Source organism: Ambystoma mexicanum, chromosome 3p, assembly GCF_040938575.1.
Source record: "Ambystoma mexicanum isolate Mex_15411 chromosome 3p, UKY_AmexF1_1, whole genome shotgun sequence".
Lineage (NCBI taxonomy): Eukaryota > Metazoa > Chordata > Amphibia > Caudata > Ambystomatidae > Ambystoma > Ambystoma mexicanum.
The window spans coordinates 41,353,268-41,378,151 of NC_090925.1; the positions used below are offsets into that span (position 1 = coordinate 41,353,268).

Genomic DNA, 24,884 nt, shown 5'->3' on the forward strand with positions numbered 1-24,884 from the left:
GGGAAGTCGATAGAGAGCAGTGGCGTAGCTAGGGGGGAGCCTGGGGGGCCAGGGCCCCCCCTGTGAAACCCTGTGCCCCCCCTACCTAAGACGAGCAGTGACCATGTTCTCCCCCTACTTTTGTCTGTGCCCCCGTACTTTTGTCTTTGGCCCCCTCTGTGCCACTCCTAAATTTGATTCCTGGCGACGCCACTGATAGAGAGGCCTCAGAGCAAGCTCCGGAACCCCACAACTCAGTAGAACTGGCCTACAAGCAGCCCCCACAGGAGGGGCCTCGGAGCGTGCTCCGGTATCCACAGGCCCCTTACGGAGACCCTCTGAGAAAACTCAATTACAATTATTAGGCCCAACAGGCACCTCAGGGCAATCCCTGGTGACAGAGCGATCAACGCCCCTCCCGGCCCGGGAGGAACCCGGAAAGGTATCCCCCAAACGGGGTGCTCTGAAAAGTAAAGAACTTACCGGGCGTTTCTTCTTTTCGTCGATGAACGCCTGAAAATGCGAAGGAGGAATTCGTCGGAACACCTCCTCCCACAACTCCAACCGACGTTGAAGTGCCTGGACCGAAAGGGAGTCGCAGTAAAAACAGGAATCCCAATGGTGATCCGGACCCAAACAATCTAAACAAAGAGGATGGAGATCTGCCCTCGCAAAGCGTCGGTGACACGATGAACAATCTGGAAAGTCTAGTTTGAACGACATAGACAGACTAGTACACGATCGCTAGCGAGAGCCAGAGAGGAAAAAGGGAAGAAAATCTTCCACGGATGCAAGTGCGTCCAGTCACGAACGAGTGGAGAAAAGGACTGATGGGCGATGCGGAGCCAAGGTGGGCGGGGTTACGGCCGTGTGCCGGGCCCCGCGCAGGAAAGACAGGAAGGACACATTTTTGGAAAACATTTTTGGATGCTTTTTACAAAGTGCTCCGGTCCGGTCCCACAGGACAGAGAGATGTCCCATAAGTATGGAGGAAAGGGGACGGGACGTAGGAGTAAGAGACAATTTACAATTTGAATTTATTTTGTTTGCTTCCAGAATCGATCGTAAACCTAGCAAACATGTTACACTTGTCACACCGAGCAAAACATGTGAACAAAGCCCACTATAACCTTATACATTATTCTTTTACAGAAGGTGCTGATTCTAAAATGTACTGTCTGGTACACTCCTCTTATGAAATACACCTATGAGAAATGGAACGGGGGTCAAATAGCACCAATGCCATTTCCTGGCTGCTTTGCATGGAATAAAAAGCCTTTGGGAACACACGAATGACCAAAAATATTTACATTTGACAAATATGATATTTAAAAAATAATTGAAATCTTGAATCACTAAGCACATAATGCACATGAGAGGTTGTTCCCATCATTGCATTGGCTCCAAGTCTCCCAGACAAAGTCACCGCTAGCGGAGGTATGAGAGCTTCGAATTTTGTTTTTGCTCCAGCTGTTTCAAGAACATCAGTTTTGCTGCATTTGTTTTATGTTGCTCTGTCTGATTTGCATAGCATTGCACACGCCTGTTTTCTATGCCTGCCTGTTTTGCAGGGCATTCTATTGTCATTTGAGTGTTGGGAACACTATTGGGAAGACATTGGACTTGCCCATCTACTCTTTCTTCAGTATTACATTGAGAACTATTTGAAAAGGCTGAAAAAAAGGAAAGTTTTTGCTTTCATTCTACTTAGGAGTTTGTTACTGGTAGTTGCACGTAATTACCTTTCTTAAGCGATTGTCCTTTAATGTGCATGTGACTGCAGTTCACTCACTATTGATGGAAACTGCAGGTAGTACTGAGCATCCCACCAGACACCTGTGTCCCACAAAAAATATGGTCCAGCTGCCACAGTTTCTAGCCTATGCATGTACACTGCATGTGAAATAAAGCAGAGCCCTCAAGTGTAGACTGTTGCCCATGGGGTTCAGACACTTTCACTCACACTACATTCCTCCAACTGCGCCGAGCCCCATAGTATACAGCTGAGTCCCACGAAAACATGCGGTCCAGCTCTCACATAGTCTCTACCATCTTAAATACACTCTTTGCCTCTTCTCTATTCACTGTTCAGCTTCCAAAGTCCCTACACTTCTGCTTTTTCATGCAGGGCCTGAACTAACGTTTCTGCTGCATGCATTGCGTACTTCTCTCTCATCTTTTGAAAGCATGGTCTGTGAAGTCCCATGGTTCCTACAGAACATTGATGTCATTACCGATGGAAGGAGGCGCTATACAAATATGACATAACATAACAGTGGGAATGGGGCTCCCTTCATTTTTCACAACACTCACCCGAGCGTTAACATCCTCGCAACCATGAATCGTATATTCCGATTTGGTGAGCCTCAAGAATTGGAGGTGAGGTTCAAATGGATGACATGTCTATCACTCCATCGGGGTGCTAGGCCATTCTGGCTTTCCTTTCTGCTGATGTGTCCTCTACTAGCCAGAGTTTTGCCAGAGAGAGAGGAAGGTCTACTGGCTAAGATTGTGCTGCAAATGCTCATTCGCCAATGCACAGAGATCCCTAGAGAAGTATTACACTGGATACATGCATCTCCTCTTCCAACACAAGACGCCTGAAAGCATAACAACATCAGGAGACAAAAAGGAAGGAACAAGTTACTTACCTGTAACTGTTGTTCTCCAGCATGGGTCTGGCATGGATTCACATGCTCATGAATATTCCCCGTCGTCAGGCTGGGAATCCTCGGTAAAGAAAAAATCAGTATCAGTTTCGTTTCTGATCTGTCTTTCGTAGTAGTAACCAATCACTGATCTCTGCGTCATACTGACCACAGCCAATGACTGCCCTCTACCTAAGCCCACCTCTGGCAGCCATCTTCAGATTTGGTAGCACGTGAAGTGGCAGTATGACCAAGTGAAGAGCCGCAGAGGGGTAGGCGGGAGGGTTTGCATGTGAATCCATGCCAGACCCATGCTGGAGAACAACAGTTACAGGTATGTAACTTGCTCCTTCTCCATCATGGGGTCTGGCATGGATTCACATGCTCATGAATAAAGAATACATAGCAGTACACACATGCACAACCACGGGAGGTGGCAAAGGCTCAACATTAAGCATTACATCAAACTCAACATTAAGCAATTCTTACATCCTCACCAGGCTCACCTTAGGCGAACAGGTTGCGCAGCACTGCTTGGCCGACCCGGGACTCCTCCCTGGAATCCCGATCGACGCAGTAGAATTTCGTGAAGGTGTGCGTCAACCTCCACGTAGCAGCCCTGAAGATGTCCAGCAAGGGTACAACAGATAGGAACGCTGTGGTAGCTGTGATCGCTCTGGTGGAATGGGCTCTCGGACGGCCAGGCAGCGGTCGGTTTGCCAACCGATGACAGTACATGATACAGCCGTAGAGCCATCTGGAAATGGAAGCCTTCGAGAGAGCCTTCCCCTGATTGACAGGTCCAAAGTTCACAAAGAGTTGTGACGTCTTCCGAAAACACTTTGTGCGGTCCACGTAGAACTTCAGCGCTCTAGCCACATCCAGCGAGTGCAAAGTCCTTTCAGCCGGCGACAAAGGCGACGGGAAGAAAACAGGCAACACCAAGGGTTCGTTGAGGTGGAAGTCCGACGGCACCTTGGGCATGAAGGAGGGGTGCGTCCTGAGCACTACCCTCGTGTCGTGAAAAGTCAGGTACGGGCCTTGCAGGAAAGGGCCTGGATCTCTCCCACCCGTCGTGCGGAGGTGATGGCCACAAGAAACGCTGTTTTCCACGACAAGAACTTCAATGGAGCCGAGTGCAGAGGCTCGAACGGAGGTCCCATGAGCTTGGTCAGCACCACGTTGAGCTCCCACGCCGGGGCCGGAGCCTTCACCGGCGGGAACGATCTGAACAGTCCCTTCATGAACTCTTTCACCAGACGATGAGACCACAAAGACGTCCGCCCCGTGGTTCTGGTGTATAGGGAGATCGCAGCAAGATGAATCTTGATGGACTCGTGCGCCAGTCCAGCCTTGGCCAGCGTCAGTAGGTACGGCAGTACCTGGGGAGCCGTAATCCGTAGAGGGTTAATCTTCTGTGCGTGGCACCAGACAGAGAAACTCTTCCATTTGTGTCCGTAGCATTTAAGAGTTGAGGATGCCCTGGCCTTTGCAAGAACCTCTCTGCAGTCGGCTGGTATGTCGTATCCTCCAAACTCTAACGCTGCAGGAGCCAGGCCTGCAAGTTCAGCGACTTCGGGTTGTGATGGAGGATGGCGCCTCCTTCCCTGGAGAGAAGATCCGGGTCCACTGGCAGCTTGATTGACGGGGACGCTGACAAGTCCAGAAGGTCCGGGAACCATATCTGCCTCGGCCACGCAGGTGCGACGAGGATCATCCTGCACCGTGACCTCTTGAGCTGGTTGATGAGCTGGATCAGCAATGGCAATGGAGGGAACGCGTATAGAAACAGGCCCTCCCAGGGGAACGAGAAAGCATCACCCATGCTCCTCAGCTGGGGAAACCTGCTGGCGAACCTCCGGTACTTGGAGTTCGTCGCCGTCGCGAAAAGATCGATCTGGGGTGTGCCCCACCATCGGAAGAGGCGGTCCACTAGATCCTGCCGTAGCTTCCACTCATGGCACAAGCGCAGCTCTCTGCTGAGCGAGTCGGCGATGGTGTTTTTTATCCCTGCCAGATGAAACGGCACCAGAAACATCCCTTGGGCGACGGCCCAATGCCACAGATCCTGCGCCTCCTTGGACAGGGCTGGGGATCTGGTACCGCCCTGCTTCCTGATGAAGAACATGGTGGTGGTGTTGTCGGTGAAGATCCTCACCACCTTGCCCTTGAGGGACGGAAGAAAGGACCTGAGGGCCCAAAACACTGCACGGAGCTCCAGGACGTTGATATGGAGGGACTTCTCCGTCGGAAGCCAAAGACCTCTCGCGTGCAGATTTTCGGTGTGCGCTCCCCACCCTTCCAGGGAGGCATCTGTGGTCACTGTCTCTTGGTGGCTGGGGGTCTGGAAGTCCATGCCCGCCGTCAGATGCGCGCGGGTGCCCCACCACCGGATCGCTCGTCGGAAACTCTCGTCGAGTGTGATACTCTCCTCGAAGCTGCCCGTCGTCTGGACCCAGCGCGCGTCCAGGAACTCCTGCAACGGGCGCATCCGGAGCCTGCACAGGCGGATGAGATAAATGCAAGAAGACATCATTCTGAGGAGGGACTTGATGGACCTCACCCTTGCCGCGTCCGCGACCAGCATCCGCTGCACCTTGCCCAAGATGGCCCTCGTCCTTTCCTCCGACGGAGAGGCCAGAAGCGACACTGTGTCGAGCTTCGCTCCCAGAAACAGTGCGTCTTGAGCGGGCACCAGGTGGGACTTGGCATAGTTTATGGAGAATCCCAGGTCCGTGAGCAGTTGGACGGTCCTTGCCGCATGCTCCACGGCGAGCTCCTTCGTCTTTGCTCGGATGAGCCAGTCGTCCAGGTAGGGGTAGACGTGGATCCCCTCTCGGCGCAGCTGCGCCGCCACCGGTGCGAGGCACTTGGTGAACACCCTGGATGCCGACCTCAATCCGAAGGGGAGGGCTCTGAACTTACCTGCGCCCTTGGACCACGAACCTGAGAAACTTTCGGTGTCCCTTTAGGATGGGAATATGGAAGTAGGCATCCTCCAAATCCAACGACGACAGGAAATCACCCTCCTCCAGTTGACCCAGGACGTGTTGGAGGGTGACCATCCGGAACTTCTGTGCCTTGATGAATTTGTTCAGTCGTCGTAGGTCCAGGATAGGACGCCATTCTCCCGTCTTCTTCTTCACAAGGAAGTATCTTGAGTAAACTCCGGAGCCCCGAAGCCTCTTTGGGACGAGCTCGATGGCGCCCTTCTTGAGCATCGCCTTCACCTCCAAGAGAAGTTGAGGGATGTGATGTTCTTTCCTGGCCACAGGGGGACGCGCGGGCACCTCCTTAGAAACTCGAGCGCGTGACCCTGAGCTAGGGCGTCCAGCACCCAACGGTCGGTGGAGATGGACTCCCACACGCTGACGAAGCTCGCCAGCCGGCCTCCCACCGGGGTGCTTCGGTGGGGGCCCGACCCCACGGCCGGTTCAGTCCTGCTTCGACGAGGCTTTGCCGCCTTGTCCTTGGCGACGACGGCGGGGTCCGCCTGACTTTCCTCGTCCCCTGTAAGCTTCCTGTGACGACGAACGGGCCACTTGACGGTAGGTGGAAAATCCGCCACTGGAACCTTTGGAGGCACCCTGTTTGCCTCCGCCGCTCCGAAAGGGCAGCCGACGTTGCTGGAGAACCCCAAGAGCCCGGGCCGTCTCCGTGTCCGCCTTGATGGCTTGAAGGGAATCGTCCACTGTTTTCCCAAACAGGTTGTTTCCATCAAACGGCATGTCCAAGACCCTGGTCTGCACGTCCTGACGGACGTCAGTAGCCTTGAGCCATCCACGCCGCCTAAGGCACACGCCGTTGCCCAACTGGCGAAATCCAGTGTCAGCGATGTCCGTCGCAATCGTAATGGCGTGGTCCGACGCCACCTCTCCTTCCTGCAAGATCTCTAGGGCTTCCGCCCTCTTGTCGTCTGGTAGGAAATCCAGCAGGGGGGCCAGTTTGTACCACAACTCCCTGTCGTAGCTGGCTACGGTAGCCAAGGCGTTGGCCGCTTTAATCGTCGTCGCTGCCGACGAGATGACTCTACGTCCCATCGTGTCTAATTTCTTTCCCTCGCCGTCCGGCGGGGAGGTTGACGTAGAGGCCGCGCCCCCCCCCGCTTTCTTCCTGGCCGCCGCGGAGACGACCGAGTACGGGGTCGGCTGTGCCCGAAGGCACAAGGGGGCCGCATCCGGGACCCGGTACTTCTTTTCGTACCGATCCCTTCTAGCCGGCGTCGTGGATGGGTTCTTGAGGAGGGCGAGGCCCTCATCCCAAATATCGTCTAGTAGAGGTACAGCGAGGACCGTCTTCCTCTTGGTCTCGCGTCGTTGATAAAGGAAACCTTCCTTCTTCTTCTCTTCCGGGCAGAGCTGGAAAAGCTCGGATGCCCTGGCGATCATGGAGTGAAACGATCCAATCTCGTCGGGCGGGGAAGCCAGGGTGGGAGGTGACGACGGGAGATCCTCGTCGTAAACCTCGTTGTCTGTACCCGTCGCGGCCGTGTCAGTCCCCGTATCATCCCCACGTGTTGTGGACGGGGAGGAGGGCTGAACAGGGCGCGATGGCTGAAAAGGAGGTGGAGGCTGAATCCTTCTTCTCTTAGGGGGAGGGCTCCCAGAAGGGCCTCGCTCCGGGTCCCCCGTCGGGAGCGGTTCCTCCGTTGGTGGTAACGGCAGTCTCGTCCTTATCTCCGAGCATTAGGACTGTATAGCCAACAAAATGGCCGCCGAGTTGTCTTGCGGCACTGGTTGAGGGAGATCGACGGGCGATCAGGAGCCCCGTCGGCATCCTCGACGCCCTCGTTGTCTTCCACGTCGGGGTCCCTCCCGACAGGATGGCCTTCTTCCACGCCAGAGCCTTGGCCTAAGACTTCGATCAGCTCCTCCTCAGAGGTTGAGGCCGAGTCCACGACGACCTCCTGCCCCCCCTTTTTCTTCTCCGTCGGAGGTTTCACAGGGGTCCTGTCGATGGGCATGAAAGAGGACTCCCTCTGCGGTGGCAGGGAGATTCTGGGCCCCGGGATCGCCACCACTGGTGTAGCCTCCACAGGCTGAACCAGGGCCGCCGCGACTGCCTCGATAGAGGCCTTGGCCGGATGGATCAAGGCTTTCACCACCTTAGGTGCGCTCACCGCCTTCTCCTTGGGGGGAGGGTCACCACCTCGCTCCCCCTCCGATGGGGCCTTAGGGCACGACCGGGGTCTCTCCAGGAGTTTTGCCGGGTGCTCGGCCTTCCTCTTACCCGAGCCAGAGCGTTGGCTCGTGGTTGATGGCGCCGATGTCAGCGATGTCCGTCGCAATCGTAATGGCGTGGTCCGACGCCACCTCTCCTTCCTGCAAGATCTCTAGGGCTTCCGCCCTCTTGTCGTCTGGTAGGAAGTCCAGCAGGGGGGCCAGTTTGTATCACAACTCCCTGTCGTAGCGGGCTACGATAGCCAAGGCGTTGGCCGCTTTAATCGTCGTCGCTGCTGACGAGATGACTCTGCGTCCCATCGTGTCTAATTTCTTTCCCTCGTCGTCCGGCGGGGAGGTTGACGTAGAGGCCGCGCCTCCCCCCGCTATCTTCCTGGCTGCCGCGGAGACGACCGAGTCCGGGGTCGGCTGTGCCCGAAGGCACAAGGGGGCCGCATCCGGGACCCGGTACTTCTTCTCGTACCGATCCCTTCTAGCCGGCGTCGTGGATGGGTTCTTGAGGAGGGCGAGGCCCTCATCCCAAATATCGTCTAGTAGAGGTAAAGCGAGGACCGTCTTTCTCTTGGTCTCGCGCCGTTGATAAAGGAAACCTTCCTTCTTCTTCTCTTCCGGGCAGAGCTGGAAAAGCTAGGATGCTCTGGCGATCATGGAGTGAAACGATCCAATCTCGTCGGGCGGGGAAGCCCGGGTGGGAGGTGACGACGGGAGATCCTCGTCGTAAACCTTGTTGTCTGTACCAGTCGCGGCCGTGTCATCCCCGTATCATCCCCACGTGTTGTGGACGGGGAGGAGGGCTGAACAGGGCGCGATGGCTGAAAAGGAGGTGGAGGATGAATCCTTCTTCTCTTAGGGGGAGGGCTCCCAGAAGGGCCTGGCTCCAGGTCCCCCGTCGGGAGCGGTTCCTCCGTTGGTGGTAACGGCAGTCTCGTCCTTATCTCCGAGCATAAGGACTGTATAGCCAACAAAATGGCCGCCGAGTTGTCTTGCGGCACTGGTTGAGGGAGATCCAACGGGCGATCAGGAGCCCCGTCGGCATCCTCGACGCCCTCGTCGTCTTCCACATCGGGGTCCCTCCCGACAGGATGGCCTTCTTCCACGCCAGAGCCTTGGCCTAAGACTTCGATCAGCTCCTCCTCAGAGGTTGAGGCCGAGTCCACGACGACCTCCTGCCCCCCCTTTTTCTTCTCCGTCGGAGGTTTCACGGGGGTCCTGTCGATGGGCATGAAAGAGGACTCCCTCCGCGGTGGCAGGGAGATTCTGGGCCCCGGGGTCGCCACCACTGGTGTAGCCTCCACAGGCTGAACCAGGGCCGCCGCGACTGCCTCGATAGAGGCCTTGGCCGGATGGATCAAGGCTTTCACCACCTTAGGTGCGCTCACCGCCTTCTCCTTGGGGGGAGGGTCACCACCTCACTCCCCCCCCGATGGGGCCTTAGGGCACGACCGGGGTCTCTCCAGGAGTTTTGCCGGGTGCTCGGCCTTCCTCTTACCCGAGCCAGAGCGTTGGCTCGTGGTTGATGGCGCCGGGGAGGATGCGCCCTGCCTGGCGTCCGTAGAGCCCGACCGTTCGGCGCTCCCGGTGCCAGCGGACTCGCAGTGCTTGGCCTTCTGTTGGACCCCCGTCGCCGGGGCGCCCTCAAAGGTCTTAGAAGACCGCTCGGACTTCTCCTTCTTCTTCTCACCTGAAGGGCTCTTTCCTTCCAGCCAGTTGGCGAGACGTTGATGGCGGTCCTTCATGGTCCGCTCCGACATATTGCCGCAAAACGCACAGTCCTTCTCCATGTGCGTCTTGTCCTCATGTAAGCAGTAAAGGCAAAGGGAGTGTTCGTCCTTCTTAAAGACATTCTGAAGCTGGCATCCAGGGCAGACCCTGAACAGCTTTCCGGGCGTCGAGCTTCCCTTCTCCTGGGCCATGTCCGAGATGGGCCTGAGAAACTTCTGGAGTCCTCCAAAAGCGTGGCTCGACGAAATCTTCACCCTTGAGGGGCGTAGACGAATCCGACACGGGTCCCCGTTGATCGGATGAAGAAACGGTGGAGCTTGAGGCTCTTTTGACCGAAAAAGAGAAATTTTTCAGAGAAAAAACGTGAAAATAGCACTAACGCTCGAGAGCAATAGCACGAGGATCCCAACACTTGAACGTGCGGTAAAAATCTGAAGATGGCTGCCAGAGGCGGGGCTTAGGTAGAGGGCAGTCATTGGCTGTGGTCAGTATGACGCAGAGATCAGTGATTCGTTACTACTACGAAAGACAGATCAGAAACGAAACTGATACTTATTTTTTCTTTACCGAGGATTCCCAGCCTGACGACGGGGAATATTCATGAGCATGTGAATCCATGCCAGACCCCATGCTGGAGAAAGCCCTACTACAAGTAGTGTGGTTCAACCCAGTTGGCTACTATTAGCATTAAGGGCATAAACCTCTAGACCCAACTCTTATTTTGTTTAGAAATGTTTTGTTTGGTTGCGGCAAAGGAGGACAAAGTTGTAGAGGGGACCCACACATTTCGAAATCTGGAAAGACTTCAATGGGAAAAAGTGTTACTCGTGACTACATCCTGAACCGCTGAACGGATTTGCACCAAACATACACGAGGAGCGGCAACCTGGTCCCAAAAGCGTTCTTTTGCAAATTTGGTGTAAATCTGTCCAGCAGTTATTTTTTTTAAATGCCCAAAAAGTAGTTAAAAAAACAAGTGTGATATTTCCATCCAGTCCACGGATCACTTCCTGATTCGGTGCCGGCAGATGACTCTGGACCAATCACGGATCCACATTACATTTGCGGCAATCACATAAAGATGCTGATTGGTCTATTGAGAAATGTGAGGTACGCCAAAACATCTCTAATGCCTGTCATGTTGGTTTCGACAACCACACACTTAGTCCGTGAACGTTCCAGTAAAATGATATAAAAAAATGCAACATTAGACTTGTCTGCTGAGGTGAGGGTGTGATGATGCGCCTAGAAAAGGTCACAAATCAGTTGTTTTTTCATCTCAGATGTTCAGGGACATTCATGTGATGTTCACGAACTTGACAAATGTTCAATGACATGTATTTGAGAGTAAGTTGGCTTTCCCACGGGAAGAACACTTTTTGGGCAACTTATAACTTTGGCACCAGTTGATGAATCTGCATGAAACTTTGCAAACAAAATATAGCATACATCTGAATTTCTTTGGACAGTATAGTGGGATTTTGTCAAGTTGTAGGGTGGTCCCAAAAAGTTCGCAATCCAGATAGACTTGATTGGGGGGAAGAAAATAGCTTGCAACAACAGCCCGATCTGCTGGACAGATTTGCACCAAACCTGAACATGGTGAGGCAGCTTGGTACCGAAAAGTGTGCTTTTGCATATTTGGTGCTGATCCCTCCAGCGTTTTATTTTTTCAAAAGTGTAAACATTTAGGTACAAAAACATTGTTATTTAACTTTAGTGCCAGATCGTCCGGGGCATGACTGTCTATGGGGTTAAGGTTGGCATTGAGCCTGGCCTGCAGCAATGCCCAATGTCTACTCTGAGATGCGTAGCGGGTCTGCAATATGGCTGATGCCCAGGGATCGTGGCCACTGGCCATGGGTGTCAGCGAAGCACAGTGAATGAGCGTTGTATTGCGGGGCAGGCGACATGGCTGAATCACATGACCCAAGGTGTGGGCAGTGGCCATGGCCACAAGTCATGGACTGTGGCCCACGGTCCCACAATTGGGGTATAGTGGCCAATGGGCAAGGCTGCAGTCTAGGCCCAATGCCCAATCTCTACTATGGATGGCTTTGCGGGGATGGAAACATCTCTGAAGCTCTTGTCCCAACGTTTGCAACCACAGCAATGGCCACTGTCACATTATGGTATATTCTATGGCAGTTGTTCAATAAATATTTCGCCCTTCCTGGAGGAACGCAATAATCGTTCCCATTTATGAAAAAAGGTGGAAGGGAAGAACCAGGGAATTACAGGCCCATATCATTATTGGGCAGTGTAGGCAAAGTTGTTGATAAGGTAATCTTGAAGTACCTACATGTCTGGGCACACACAAACAACACCATTGAACCCCTGCAGGCAGGGTTCAGAAAAGGAAGGAGTACGATTGATCAGTGTTTTAAACTACAACTCATAGTACACAAGTACGTCACTTTGATGCAGTTAAGATTATACACCATCTTCATAGACCTCAAAATGGCTTTTGACGGTGTCCCCCCAAACAGTCCTGTGGCAGGTGTTGTTGAAAAGGGGGGTTCCAAATGACCTGCTTGTTATCTTACAGCAGTTGTATTCTTCGAACACGCCTTCTGTGCGTCGGGACCTGTAGGGCGTTATTACTGAATCTTTTTGGGTAAAGAAAGGGGTGAGGCTAAGGCTGTGTCCTTGCCCTCCTCCTTTTCACCATATATATATTGACAAGGTCATTGCAGCACTTCGTACGAACTGCTTGGACCTCGCCAATGTGAGCAAGGGTGACTTTGAAACCTTTTTTTAGACACATGTAAAGAGATGCACTTTGAAGTTAACACTGGGAAAACCATGGCATTGGTCTTTAGACCTAGATTCTCTAAATCCCCCAAACTCACAATTAGCATGGATAAGTGTGTTTTGGAACAGGTACAAGTATACGATTACCTTGGTGTGAGGTTTTTGGTCAGCTCAAATAGGCAAGGCTTGCTTTAGCCTCAGTAAACAATGTGGGGGCAATTCTCATGGAAGAGGGGCGGTTTCACCAGCAATAACTTTATACAAGACTCAAGCAGGGACTGCCTCCCTCTATGGCACAGAAATTTGGCCAAATGCTTACCTTTCCTGAATAAATTGCTTGTCTTTCCTTGTAGGTGCCCGACTGCACCGCTCCATGTGAAGTTGGGCCATTGCCCGTTTGATATAGAGGCCAGCTTTAGACCAGCCTCTTATTGGTCGAGGATTTGGTGTACATCGACCTTGATAACGTACAGATAAGCACTTATCCATGTAATGGAGTTGAAAGGTGAGAAAGTGTTGTGTTGGTTTCGCCATGTGAAATCAATCCTGTCCGAACTAGGTTATGAATCTTTGTGGAAAGGACTTGCTGTCAGAAAAGCAAGGGATTTGCAGCTTTTTTCATACATTTCGTGCCAATGAGAATCCTATGTGAATGTATTTTTGTGTTCCAGGTATGATGTTTGTGTTTTCATGCACACATTTTCATTACAAAGAGTAATGCCACACGGACCAATCAAGTTTTGTCCTCCTTGTTCAGTGGTGAACAGTGGTTCTGTACCGAAGACTCCTCTTGCTTTATCTGCAAATTCTGCAAAAAGCTTTGCGACAAATGCTGAATCAGCAACATACCTGAAACTCTGCCAACTTGTGTTTCTTATTCTCTGCAAGACTCAAAATGTTGTTCATCTCTTTCTGTAAACAGTCGAGTTTCACAATGAATTCCAACTGCATGAAAACAAAGATAGCCTGTGAGTGTTCCACACAAGTCAGTTTTACGCAATACCACAGTCGTGGCGTACAATATTAATCACGTCGAAAAACTGAAATGATTCTAGATGCTCCATTCTGAGAAGAGCCATTCTATCATGTTGTGATACCATTAGTCAGTAATCTGTAGTTTCTTTACACTATCTAGTTATTATTAATTGGCCAATCAAAAGCAGTGTGCTTAGGAGAAGTCGATTGCTAAATGCCCACATCAAATACAATTGTCCAGATGTAGGTTGAAAAATACTGCTAATAGTCAGACTTACTATAGTAATCATACCGTCCCAATATGCCATTTGATACAAATTCTAAACAGAGAGAGTAGGTGACCTAAACCTGTGCAGGCACCTCTACAGCATGTCCCAACCCCAAAACGTTTGTGTATGGATTGTATCCTATGTGCACGCTCGACAAATATGCCAGCATAAGGGCTTTACTTATTAAACAAACATCAAAAACACTTTAATCATCAATTCATTTAAAAAGACACAGATGTATAATGGCAGCTTTCACATGTGTGAGGTTAGTAACTGCAAAGTGCAATGTGCATGCAGAAAACATGATTGACATTTAAAGCCAAGTGATATATAACACACATGTGGGAAAGACAAAAACAGATTTCAACCCTTTGCTGGACTAAAAGGTCTATCATATCATTTCCTAGTTGTAACTTGGAAAAGGCACTTGGTTTCAGTCATCAGCTGCTGAGGAAGTAGTTCCACGATCAGTGCTGTAAGTCACATTCCCTTACAGTGTCCCAGTCAATAACGCATGTAGGCAAAGGAGAGAAACGCTCTCTCAAATGAATTCACAAAAACATGTTGACACAGGTGTTTCGGCCATACTATGCCAGGGGTACAATCATCCTCAGTGTTCCCAGCACATCAATACACAGTCTTCATCAGGACGAGGAAACAATTCAATGCACACGTGTCTTCAAAATGCAATGGTAGCTGGAATTTGCCTATTTTTGCAATGTTCTTCCGGAACATTCTTCCTGAATAAGTGTTAATGGTGTGTGACAGACCTGGGTACATTCAAATTTCCCAGAAAACGTACAAGCTGGTACTTCACAGCTATGCAATCAACAGAATATGAGTAGGAAGATGCTGGATCAGTCAGTTTTTGTAAAACAAAAAAGTATTTTTATCAAAGAAATCAATACTTTGTAATCAGTCATCAATTTATTTAAAAAACTGTCTGTGTACCTGGAACACACAACCTCCTCCTTGGCCCTTGAGTAGGTTGTGTGTGCGAGGCATGCGGACAGTTTTTTAAATAACAAGTGAGCTGGCTGATCTGTCCCCATGGCTGTTCCTTGACCAAAGGCATGTGCTGGGCCCTCTACCCCCGAGCTAGTGTACATCAGAGATTCAGAAAGGAAATCCTGAAACTGTATAGTTAGAGCCATTCTAACAACTTTGACTTAGTTCGTTCCAAGTTAGGAACATCCTTTTCTGTCATAGGTAACCTCATGTGTTTTATTAAAATTCTTTTATTGAATATAGCTGAGTAAACTCAACTTTTTCAACACAATTTTACATTACATAGTTTAAAATTTACACATTTACAAAATTATTCGAATAACAACAACAAGGTCAATGAAACCTATAAAAGAACAGATTACATTTTTTATTGCATTTTTGATACAATTATTAAATAAATAAAAAATGATTAAGAAAGACCTCATTTGAACGGACAGAGGATAGCACAGGGGCAACGTGTTGGTCTTGGAAGCAAGATCACCAGAGCAATGCATATACTTACATACACTTATAGGTGCTGATTGAGATTTTCTTTCTATTTTATCCCTGGTGACGGAATGTTTGAAAAATTGGGCGTATTGGTATGTACATTATTTACAACAATTTCTTTTCTGTACATATGATAATGTTGCTGTCTTTATGGTTGAACTGAGTTAACATATGTTTTATAAAGGTTTGCAGAGGCCTGAAGATGGTGTGCTTCACACCGAAATACATTGGCTTTGTGCATTGAATTGACCACTGTGTTTAATGACTGACTTGATCAAATCCAACAGGAGTGTGAATAAAACATTGCCTGTCTTTTTTTAATATAATGGTTTTGTAGCTTTAGTTTAGTTACAGGAGAATATTTTCTTTTCCTATTTTGAAGATCCTTTCGTAAAACTGTAATCATACTTGGATTGACAAACAGAAAGCAAAAAAAGAAAAGAAATGAATATAAAATGCATAATCAAAATGCAATAACCCTTCTTTTATGCTCTTTTTGAGCTAACAGAGCATCAGAAATTATGAGGTAGTTCCACCTCATTTCCTTTTTTTCGTAGTAATTTTTAATCCGTGTGTCATGGGATCCTTTTTTTCTGAAAGCTCCAGGTTAAAGCAGTAATTAAGAATGATAGAAATACCAAGAATTGATCTGTTTGAGAAGAATTTGAAATCACACAGAGTGGTGCCCACCCCTGCTTTGACTATCAACTTTTGTTCTCGACACATTTGAGGTGGAGGCACACCCTAAAACATTGTTTGAAACAATTTAGAAATTTATATTTAGGAAATATTTAGGACACATTATGTCATTTTCAGATATAGAAACACTGACAACAAAGAAAGTGGAAACTCTTGGATTTTCCACAGAAGAGGAAGACAAAATACTTGGTCTGATCAGTGAATCTGGATTTAATATAAAGAACCCATCCAAAGAGGATCCAGATAAAATAATCAAACAGCTTGAGTATTTGATCCGCAAAGAAATTAACCGCAAGCTCCATGCTATAACTTTAGGTAGAAATCATAAAAACCAACGCATCCCAAGGGGACTACAGATACAACTACGACCAACATTATGTAAGGAGAGTAAAGAATTTGTAAGGAGATGGGAGGAAATTCTAGATAAGTGTTCCGTTGATCTGATCTTGCTAACAATACAAGAACTGGCTAACAATCTGAAGGATTTGAACATTGAAAAACAAGAAATAGAAAAGGAACTGGTAGCAACCTTGAATAGAGAAGAGGTTAACGCAATACTGGAAGACATCAACACAAGGATAGCAGGATACAAAGCTGAATTAGAAACAAAGAAGATCAGAACATTTAAGAGGGATACATAGGACTATCTAAATGATGAAGTTTATATAGCTGGATGGATAAGTACGGACCACCAATAAGAAAACCCAGACAAGATAACACAAGTGAAGCATCTAGCTCTGGAGGCGAGACCGAGAAGGAACCTGAAAGCCAAGAGAGAGAATTGACAAAGTACCTCAAGGGCTAAAATAACAGGGATTCCAGACACAAGGAGAGAACCTTTTTTAGAGGCAGGAAGAGGAGAACAAGGAGGAGGAAAAGGAAGGCAAAAAGAAGGACCGAAAACAAGACTGCAGCAGAAGAGAACCTAGTCATTAACCTCTCTTCAAGAACACGGTCGGATAAAGAAAAAGAGACCTTACAAAAAGGGTTGAGCGTCGTACCCACATACAACAGCACCCTGTTTGATACTAAGATTGAGCTGTACAAATTAGTAAGAAAAACGAAATTGAAAGTGTTCTTCAGTGAACTGGATGAATATTCCACTAAGAAAACAGATGACTCTGGCCTTAACCAGTATCTGGCACTCCTTGCCCACCGCATCGCCACTCTCTGCCCCAACTTTCAGTGCTATAAGGACGATACCCAGCTCATTTTCAGGCTACCCTCGGCCTCCTCCTCTCCTTCCCTCATCTCCGACTGTCTGTCTGCTATCCAGGAATGGTGTGCCGCCAATGACCTCTGCCTTAATGCCAGTAAGACTGAGATTCTACTCATCGGCACACCCACTCCCTCCTTCCCTGCAGCGCTCTGGCCAGCCTCTCTTGGCCCGCTTCCTGCTCCTACTTGCAAGGCAAAAAACCTCGAGGTCATCTTCGACCCCACACTCTCCTTCTCTCCTCATATATCTGACGTCTCTAAGAAGTCACACTACCAGCTGCACCTCCTCAGAGGCATTCTTCCCTTCCTCTCCTTCCCCCAGAAGCTCACGGTCTCCAGAGCCCTGGTTCTCTCGAAGCTGGACTACTGTAACAGCCTCTATCTTAATCTGCCTGCCTCCACTCTCCGCCCTCTGCAAATCATCCAGAACAGGACTGCGAGACTTGTCCTTGGCCTCAAGCCCAGAGACCATATCTCTCCAGGACTGAAATCTCTACACTGGCTCCCTGTGGCTGCGAGGATTAAGTTCAAAACCCTCTGCATTGTCCACAAGGCCTTCTGGGGCCTGGGGCCTAAATACCTTCAACTCTCTCTTCCTAAATATCTTCCTTCCCGAGCCCTTCGCTCATCTGGTTCCAACTCCCTCAGGGTCAGTTGCTTCTCGAAGCAACGAGCTGGGGGTAGATCTCTCTCTGCGGCAGGGGCCTCCCTCTGGAACAGCCTTCCTGCCTCCCTGAAACTTGAGGAGAACCATCTTCGGTTCCGGAAGCACCTCAAAACCTTCCTCTTTGCTTCTGCTTTCTCTCTCCCTCTCCCCTGCTAAATTCTTCATTGAAACTGCACTGAACCTGCACCTGGGCCACTCTCACCGACCTCGGTCCTTGGCCCAGCCACTCTCCACTTGCACTGCCTCCCTGGCAACCCCTGCACTGCGGGACTGTCTCTGCATTCCTACAGCCGCCCCCCCTCCCAGCACTTGTCTGCACTTACCTTGCACTATTTATTTATTTATTTATTTATTTATGTTTTAATCTACTTACCCTGTTCAGCACTTCCCCCTCTCCCCGTCCCCTTGCACATTTCCCCTTCCCCCTACCCCTGCACTTGCGCGATCTGAATGACACCTGGCCTAGTAGGATCGTTGTCTGTCTTTCCCCACTGTTCCCCCCTCCCTGCCTCATCGCCCCTTGAAACACTTGTGTATAGGCGTGTTACAAATGCCATATCATATCATATCATATCATTAAGGAATTTAGAAGCAAGAACAATTTTATTCCTCCAATAACAGTGCTATCAGTAGAAATATTTCAAAAACAAGTCACAAGAGATTTAGAGAAAGTCAAATTTAAACACACTGGACACTGCAATTTGAAACCACATGAGTTACAACTTATCAAGAACTTATATAGTGACGAGACAGTGACAATAAGATCAACATACAAGGGTGGGGCCTTAGTGTTACTGGATACCATTGATTACTATCGTAAATGCCAGAGACAATTGATGGATGGAAACACATATGCCAGAATGGATATGGACCCAACAAGCCAAATTAAAACCAATCTTGAAGAACTCTTAGGGAAAGCAGAAGAACTAGAATGGATAAATCCCAACACTTGCAAGTTTTTGACCAATAACCATCCACGGATACTACACTTCTACACATTACCCAAAGTGCATAAAAGCCTCTGCAATCCACCTGGAAGACCTAACGTGGATGGAATCAACAGTTTGTTACAACCCCTGGGGAAATACATCTACCTTCAACCACTTATACAAAAAACGAACAAGTTAATTCTTACCTTGTAACGTTCGTTCGATGGGATGTTCCTCCGACGTATTCCTTATCTTTGATAATTCGTCTCCAGCTTGCTGGCCTCGGAAATTTTTTCTCTGTAGAGGGTGCTGCGCGTCGACGTCCACCGAGTCGATGTCTCTCGACAGCCACTGTATCGGCACCTACGACAGCCACTGTATCGGCACCTACGTCACCATGCCCATAAATAGCCACGCGTGGCGTCCGTTGCTCAGTTCCGTTTTGTAGCATAAGATAAGTCATGCCTGAATTGGTTATTGACCTTGAAGGAGCGTAAGCTGGAACCACAAGGGAAGTATTACTGCGGGGATGGATGGGAGGGGCGATAAGGAATACCTCGGAGGAACATCCCATCAAAAGAACGTTACAAGGTAAGAAGTAACTTGTTCTTCGAAGGGATTGTGTCCTCCGACGTATTCCTTATCTTTGATAGACTCCCATAGCAGTGGCATGTAATTGGAAGTGGGAGTAATAATGTCATGTATCCCTTTTAGGAATGAACTGCATGTAATACGGCTTTTCCAAATCTGGTCTCTTGACTAGCGGAGGAATCCAGGTTGTAAAATTTTGTGAACGTATGTGCGGACGACCATGTGGCAGCCGCACATATGTCTCGGACCGGTAACCCTCTTTGGAGGGCCGATGACGCTGCGATACCCCTGGTTGAATGAGCCCTAAGATTTTGGGGTGGCTCTTTCCCTGCCAGTTTGTAACATTTCAGAATGGCCAAAATAATCCACCTGGAAATGGTCTGTTTTGTTATGGGTAGTCCCAACTTGTGACCTGAGTATCCTACAAACAGTTGGTCTGCTTACCTAATCCTAGCCAGTCTGCTGATGTAAAAGCTCAGAGCTCGCCTTGGGTCCAGCCTATGTAGCATTTCTTCCTCTTTCCCCGGATGGGGCGGAGGGTAGAACGAAGGTAAGGTAATTTTCTGAGTAATATGAAATTCAGAATCCACCTTTGGGAGGAAATTAGGCTTCACCTGTAGGACAACTTTGTCCTTATGGAAAATTGTATGGGGGGGTTTACAAGAGAGAGCTTGTAGCTCGCTCACCCTCCTAGCAGATGTTAGTGCTACCAATAGGACAGTTTTAAGCATGAGAAATCTCAGCGAACAAGAGTGGAGTGGTTCGAATGGAGTACCCATTAGGAAGTTTAAGACTAAATTTAAGTCCCATAAGGGAACTTGGAATGGTCTTGGAGGATAAACATTAGTTAATCCCTTGAGAAATTGTATTACTAGAGGTAGTTTGAAATACGATGGTTCCTCCGCAGTGCGCTTGAAGATTGAAAGCGCTGCGAGATAGCCTTTTACAGTGCCAACTTGAAGGCCTGAGTTTGCCAAGTAGAGTAGAAACGATAACACCGTTGGTGCACCACATGAAAAAGGGTCGATATTCCCTTCTCTACACCAGCTGCAAAATGTGTTCGAACGGCAGCGGTATAAAGACTTTGTTGCTGGCCTTCTGGCCAAAAGCAACACCTCCAAGACGTCATCAGGGAGGTCCCAATCCTTGTACCTCACCCTTTCAGAAGCCAAGCGTGAAGGTTGAGGGTTCTGATGGCTGAATGGAGAACCTGACCTCCCTTCTGCGAGAGAAGATTCTCTTTGAGTGGAAAACAGATTGGAGGGCAGATGGACATATCTAGAAGGTCCGGGTACCACGTTCTCCTGGCCGAGCCAGGGGCAATTAGGATCATGGTTTTCCGGAATCTCTTCAACCTCCTGATCATTTGAGGAATAACAGGGACTGGTGGAAACGCGTAAAGGAGTGGGAACTCCCAGTCCACTACGAACGCGTCTCCTAGAGCTCCTCTCGGGGGAAATGTCCTTGAACAGAACAGATCGCACTTCTTGTTGGTGATTGTGGCGAACAGATCCACCTGAGGGGTTCCCCAAAGGGCGAAGATCTCTTGAAGGTCTTCCTGAGCTAGTTCCCACTCGTGGGAGACTGTGCTCTGCCTGCTCAGAGCGTCCGCTGTCAAGTTCTTCTCTCCGGCTAGGTGGACTGCCAATAGAGAGATTCCTTCCTGAATTGCCCAAAACCAGAGCTGCATTGCCTCTCTGCACAGTGGCAGTGACCCTACTCCTCCTCTTTTGTTGAGGTAGTGCATGGCCACCGTGTTGTCCGTCATTATCAGGACATTTCTCCCCTGTACTGATGGCAGGAAAGCTTTCAGCGCTAGTCTGATCGCTCTCAGCTCCAATAGGTTGATGTGCAGTGTGGACTCCGATGGAGACCAACGACCGCTGATGGTCAAGTCGTTGGCATGGGCTCCCCACCCCGTGAGCGAGGCGTCTGTGACTACTGTTATCTCCGGCCATGGTTGCCAAAACAGTTCTCCTTTCAAGATGTTCTCTGGATAGGCCCACCATTGAAGGTTGTGGGCTACCTTGTCCGGAATCCGGAGGAAATCTGTCATTCTCCCTGAAAATTGCGACCACTGAGTTCTCAGTGCCCACTAAAGAGATCTCTTTCTCAGGCGAGCCTCTGGCACAAGGAAGATGCAGGATGCCATGAGGCTTAGCAACCTCAAAAAGTCAAAGTCTGGGAGACGTTGGGCATTTTGGAACTTGTTGACCATCTGCAGAATAACTTGAGCCCTCACCTCTGGTGGTGAGGCTTTTCCCAGGGAAGTGTCCAGGACTGCTCCAATGAACTGGAGCCTTTGTGATGGTATCATCTGTGACTTCTTTAAATTGAGGGAGAAGCCCAGTTTGTGAAGGAAGTGGCAGACATAATCTAGCTGGATCTGAGCTGGTTCCGAAGATACAGCCCTGATCAGCCAATCGTCCAGGTAGGGGTAGACGTGGATCCCTTCCCTCCTTAGACTCGCAGCCACTACCGACATTAGCTTGGTGAAGACCCTCGGGGCGGAGGTCAGCCCAAATGGCAGAACTCGAAATTGATAATGAGATTCGCCAATTGCGAACCTCAGGTATTCCCTGTGTTTGAGATGGATTGGCACATGGAAATAAGCATCCTGAAGGTCCAGAGATACCATCCAGTCCTGGAGCTGGAGGGACTGAAGGATCTGAGAGAGAGTTACCATCTTGAACTTGTCCTTCCTAAGGAACTTGTTCAATTCTCGTAAGTCCAGGATGGGTCTCAGCCCTCCGTCCTTCTTTGGTATGAGAAAGTACGGGGAGTACCAGCCCTTGTTCCTGTCCTCTACAGGTACCGGTTCTTTGGCAACTTTCTCTAGCAGGTCTATAATTTCCTGCAAGAGGAGCGGATCTGGAACTTTTAGAGAGCTGTGCCCCGGTGGATGACTCTGAGGGATGTGTAGTAAAGGTAGGCAGTAACCCTGGGCAACTGTCTCCAATGCACAAGCATCTGACGTTATAGCCTGCCATTCCGTCAGATGGTGAGTTAACCTGCCCCCTACAGGTGTTTTGTGTGGAAAGACCTCAGAGTGGTTTGGGGGCGGCTGATGCAGATGCCGAGGGTAAAGAGGCACCTGCTGCTGCTGCAGCTTTAGTACTTTTGACCCGTCCACCTCGGGTGGATCTCCTTTGGCCTCTTTGAGCCGGCTGTCCTCTGCCTTTCACGAATGCAGAATAATAGCAAAAGGACTTTCCTCTTCCAGAGGTTCCTGAGGGGCGAAAAGGAGTTTGGCGGATTGCAGCTCCTAACGATTTTGCCGCTGCTTTAGATATCTGCAACTTTTCCAGACTGTCATCAGCCTTTTTACCGAATAAAGAAGAGCCGTCAAAGGGTATATTCAAAAGTTTGGCCTGTACATCTGGAGCAAAGCCAGACTTTCGTAACCATGCATGCCTGCAGATTGTCGTACTTGCCGCCATGGCCTTGCTGATACTGTCAGTGGAATCGATGTCAGTTTGAAGTGACTCGCACATGGCATCTTTGCCATCTTTAATAATGTTAAGGTAGGCTTCCTTTTCCTCTCCTTCGGGTATGCAGTCAGCCGCTGATGAAGCACACTCCCACAGTGTGTGACTGAACCTGGCGAGCGTACAGGTGGCGTTGATGGACTTCAACGCCATACTACAAGCAGAAAATACTTTTTTTGCCATAGAATCGTACCTCTTGTCATCTCTATCCTGTGGGACAGTAGGGTAAGCGGACCTGCTGCTTGATGAAGTTGCTGCTTGAACCACCAGGCTCTCTGGAGTCGGGTGTTTTGATAAGTATTCAGGGTCAGCCACAGCTACCCTATAATTGGCTGACAATCTTTTATTGACTGCAGGGATAACTTCAGGAGTTTACCAATTAGATGCAATCTTTCTTTGTAAGGCTGCATGGAAGGGGACCACAGGATCCTCCTGTGGACCTTTGTCTAATATGTCTGTCAGGTCATTCTGTTGAAAAACAGGCGAAGGCGCAGACCAACCCATAAATTCAATAATCCTTGCCATCAGGGTTCTATAGGGTGTTTCGGCATGTTCCCCTGGGTCTGGTTTAACAAATTCCACTTCTGGGGAAGTGTCCAGCCCACTTGCCTCATGTAATGACTCTTGTAGGTCTTTCAACCTTCTTTCCTCAGAGGTGAAATCCTCTGAAACAGGTAGTGTGGTCCTCTGTAACCCGAAGGTTTCCTGGTCAGAATCCTCCCCTTCTTCATAAGTTGAAGATAATCCGGGGTACTCTGACCTCGGAAATGATGTAAAACCCATTTCTAAGGCAGAAGGAGCCAAACTCGTCATTATTGGGCGAGAAAACGTCAATGTCGTCGATGCCGATGTGACAGGCTTCGAAGGCGTCGAGAAAACTGGAAGAGGCCTCGAAGAACTCGAGAGGATCGGGATCCTACTCGAGGATGTCGACGACGGTCTCTGCGTCATGCCGGAGGCTCTTGGTATCACCGTTGGCTGTGAAGTAGCCGTGGTTTTCTCTTTCATCGGCGTCGATGTCGGCGTCGACGATGGCGTCGAGTCGATCGACAGATGCGTCGAAGAACCCTTCGACAATGGCGTTGATGGCGCCGATCCATGCGTCGAAGGGAACTTCGACGACGGCGTCGAAGACGGTGCCTTCTTACCCGATGGCCCGTGGTGCTCTCGGGTGGAATCTTTCGCCGGGTGCAGCGACTCGCGGCGTTTCCATTTTCTGGGTTTTTTACCTTAGGTATCACCCTCAGCTGTCTTCGAGGGGGTCGAGGCCGCTTTCTCGAATACGCCTAGCATTTTCTTCCTGAATTCCTCCCACTCAGCCTGAGAGCTGTGGTTTGTGGGGCAGGAGACCCTTTCTGGGGAAACAGAAGATGACGAGGAAGGGGATCTTCGACGTCTCTTCTTTGAGTATCTCGATTTCGACGAATGGTGGGAGCTACTTCGAGATCTTGAATGGGAAAGCTTTCGACGGCGAGGAGACGAATGCCTCGACTCAGCCGAAGAAACTTTCAAGGAGGTTTTGACTGATTTACCTCTCTCGAGCTTCCCCTTGCGCTCCTTCAAGGCTTTCGCCGTCATGGACATGCAGTCCTCACACTCCGAACAATGGTGCTCGGCTCCCAAGCACCACAAGCAGATCCTGTGTGGATCCGTTATCGACATTTTTTTACCGCAATCTCAACATTTTTTTAAGCCGGATCGCGGCGTTGTCGGTTCCGATGAAGATGCCATCGAGAATGAGTTGGTATATTCGAGTAAATGTAGAAAGTTTATCTGACTGAACTGAGCAACTATATTCCGAAGCCCCACGAAGCACGGAAAAACGGAACTGAGCAACGGACGCCGCGCGTGGCTATTTATGGGCATGGTGACATTGTGCCGATATGGTGGCGTCGAGGGACATCGACTCGGCGGACGTCGATGCACAGCGCCCTCTACAGAGAAAACATTTCCGAGGCCAGCAAGCTGGAGACAAATTATCAAAGATAAGGAATAAGGACTCAACCCACTTCCTGCAACATCTGAGTGGCACCCAGTTCAACCCGAACCACATATTGTTCACAATAGATGTGGCAAGCTTGTACACATCAATTCCCCACGACTTGGGAAGAGAGGCTAAAGAATGGATCCTTTTGAACGAAGGAGAAATACCGGCACAGAAAGAATTCATCCTGTTACTTTTGGAATTCATAGGAGAGAATTCCTACTTCCGTTTCAAAGATCAATATTTTCTACAGGTCGCAGGCACTGCAATGGGTGCCACCATGG

General features: G+C 49.5%; 1 protein-coding gene across 2 annotated transcripts in view; it reads right to left on the bottom strand.

The window, feature by feature from the left end:
* The window catches only part of LOC138580115 (E3 ubiquitin-protein ligase TRIM39-like), a 581,904-nt gene that overhangs the window by 481,234 nt on the left and 75,786 nt on the right, over positions 1–24,884 (bottom strand). For both annotated transcript variants that reach the window (XM_069650391.1, XM_069650392.1), the window contains exon 2: positions 13,133–13,228. In XM_069650391.1, coding sequence (XP_069506492.1) covers positions 13,133–13,228 — 96 coding nt within the window. The remainder of the gene's footprint in view (positions 1–13,132; positions 13,229–24,884) is intronic.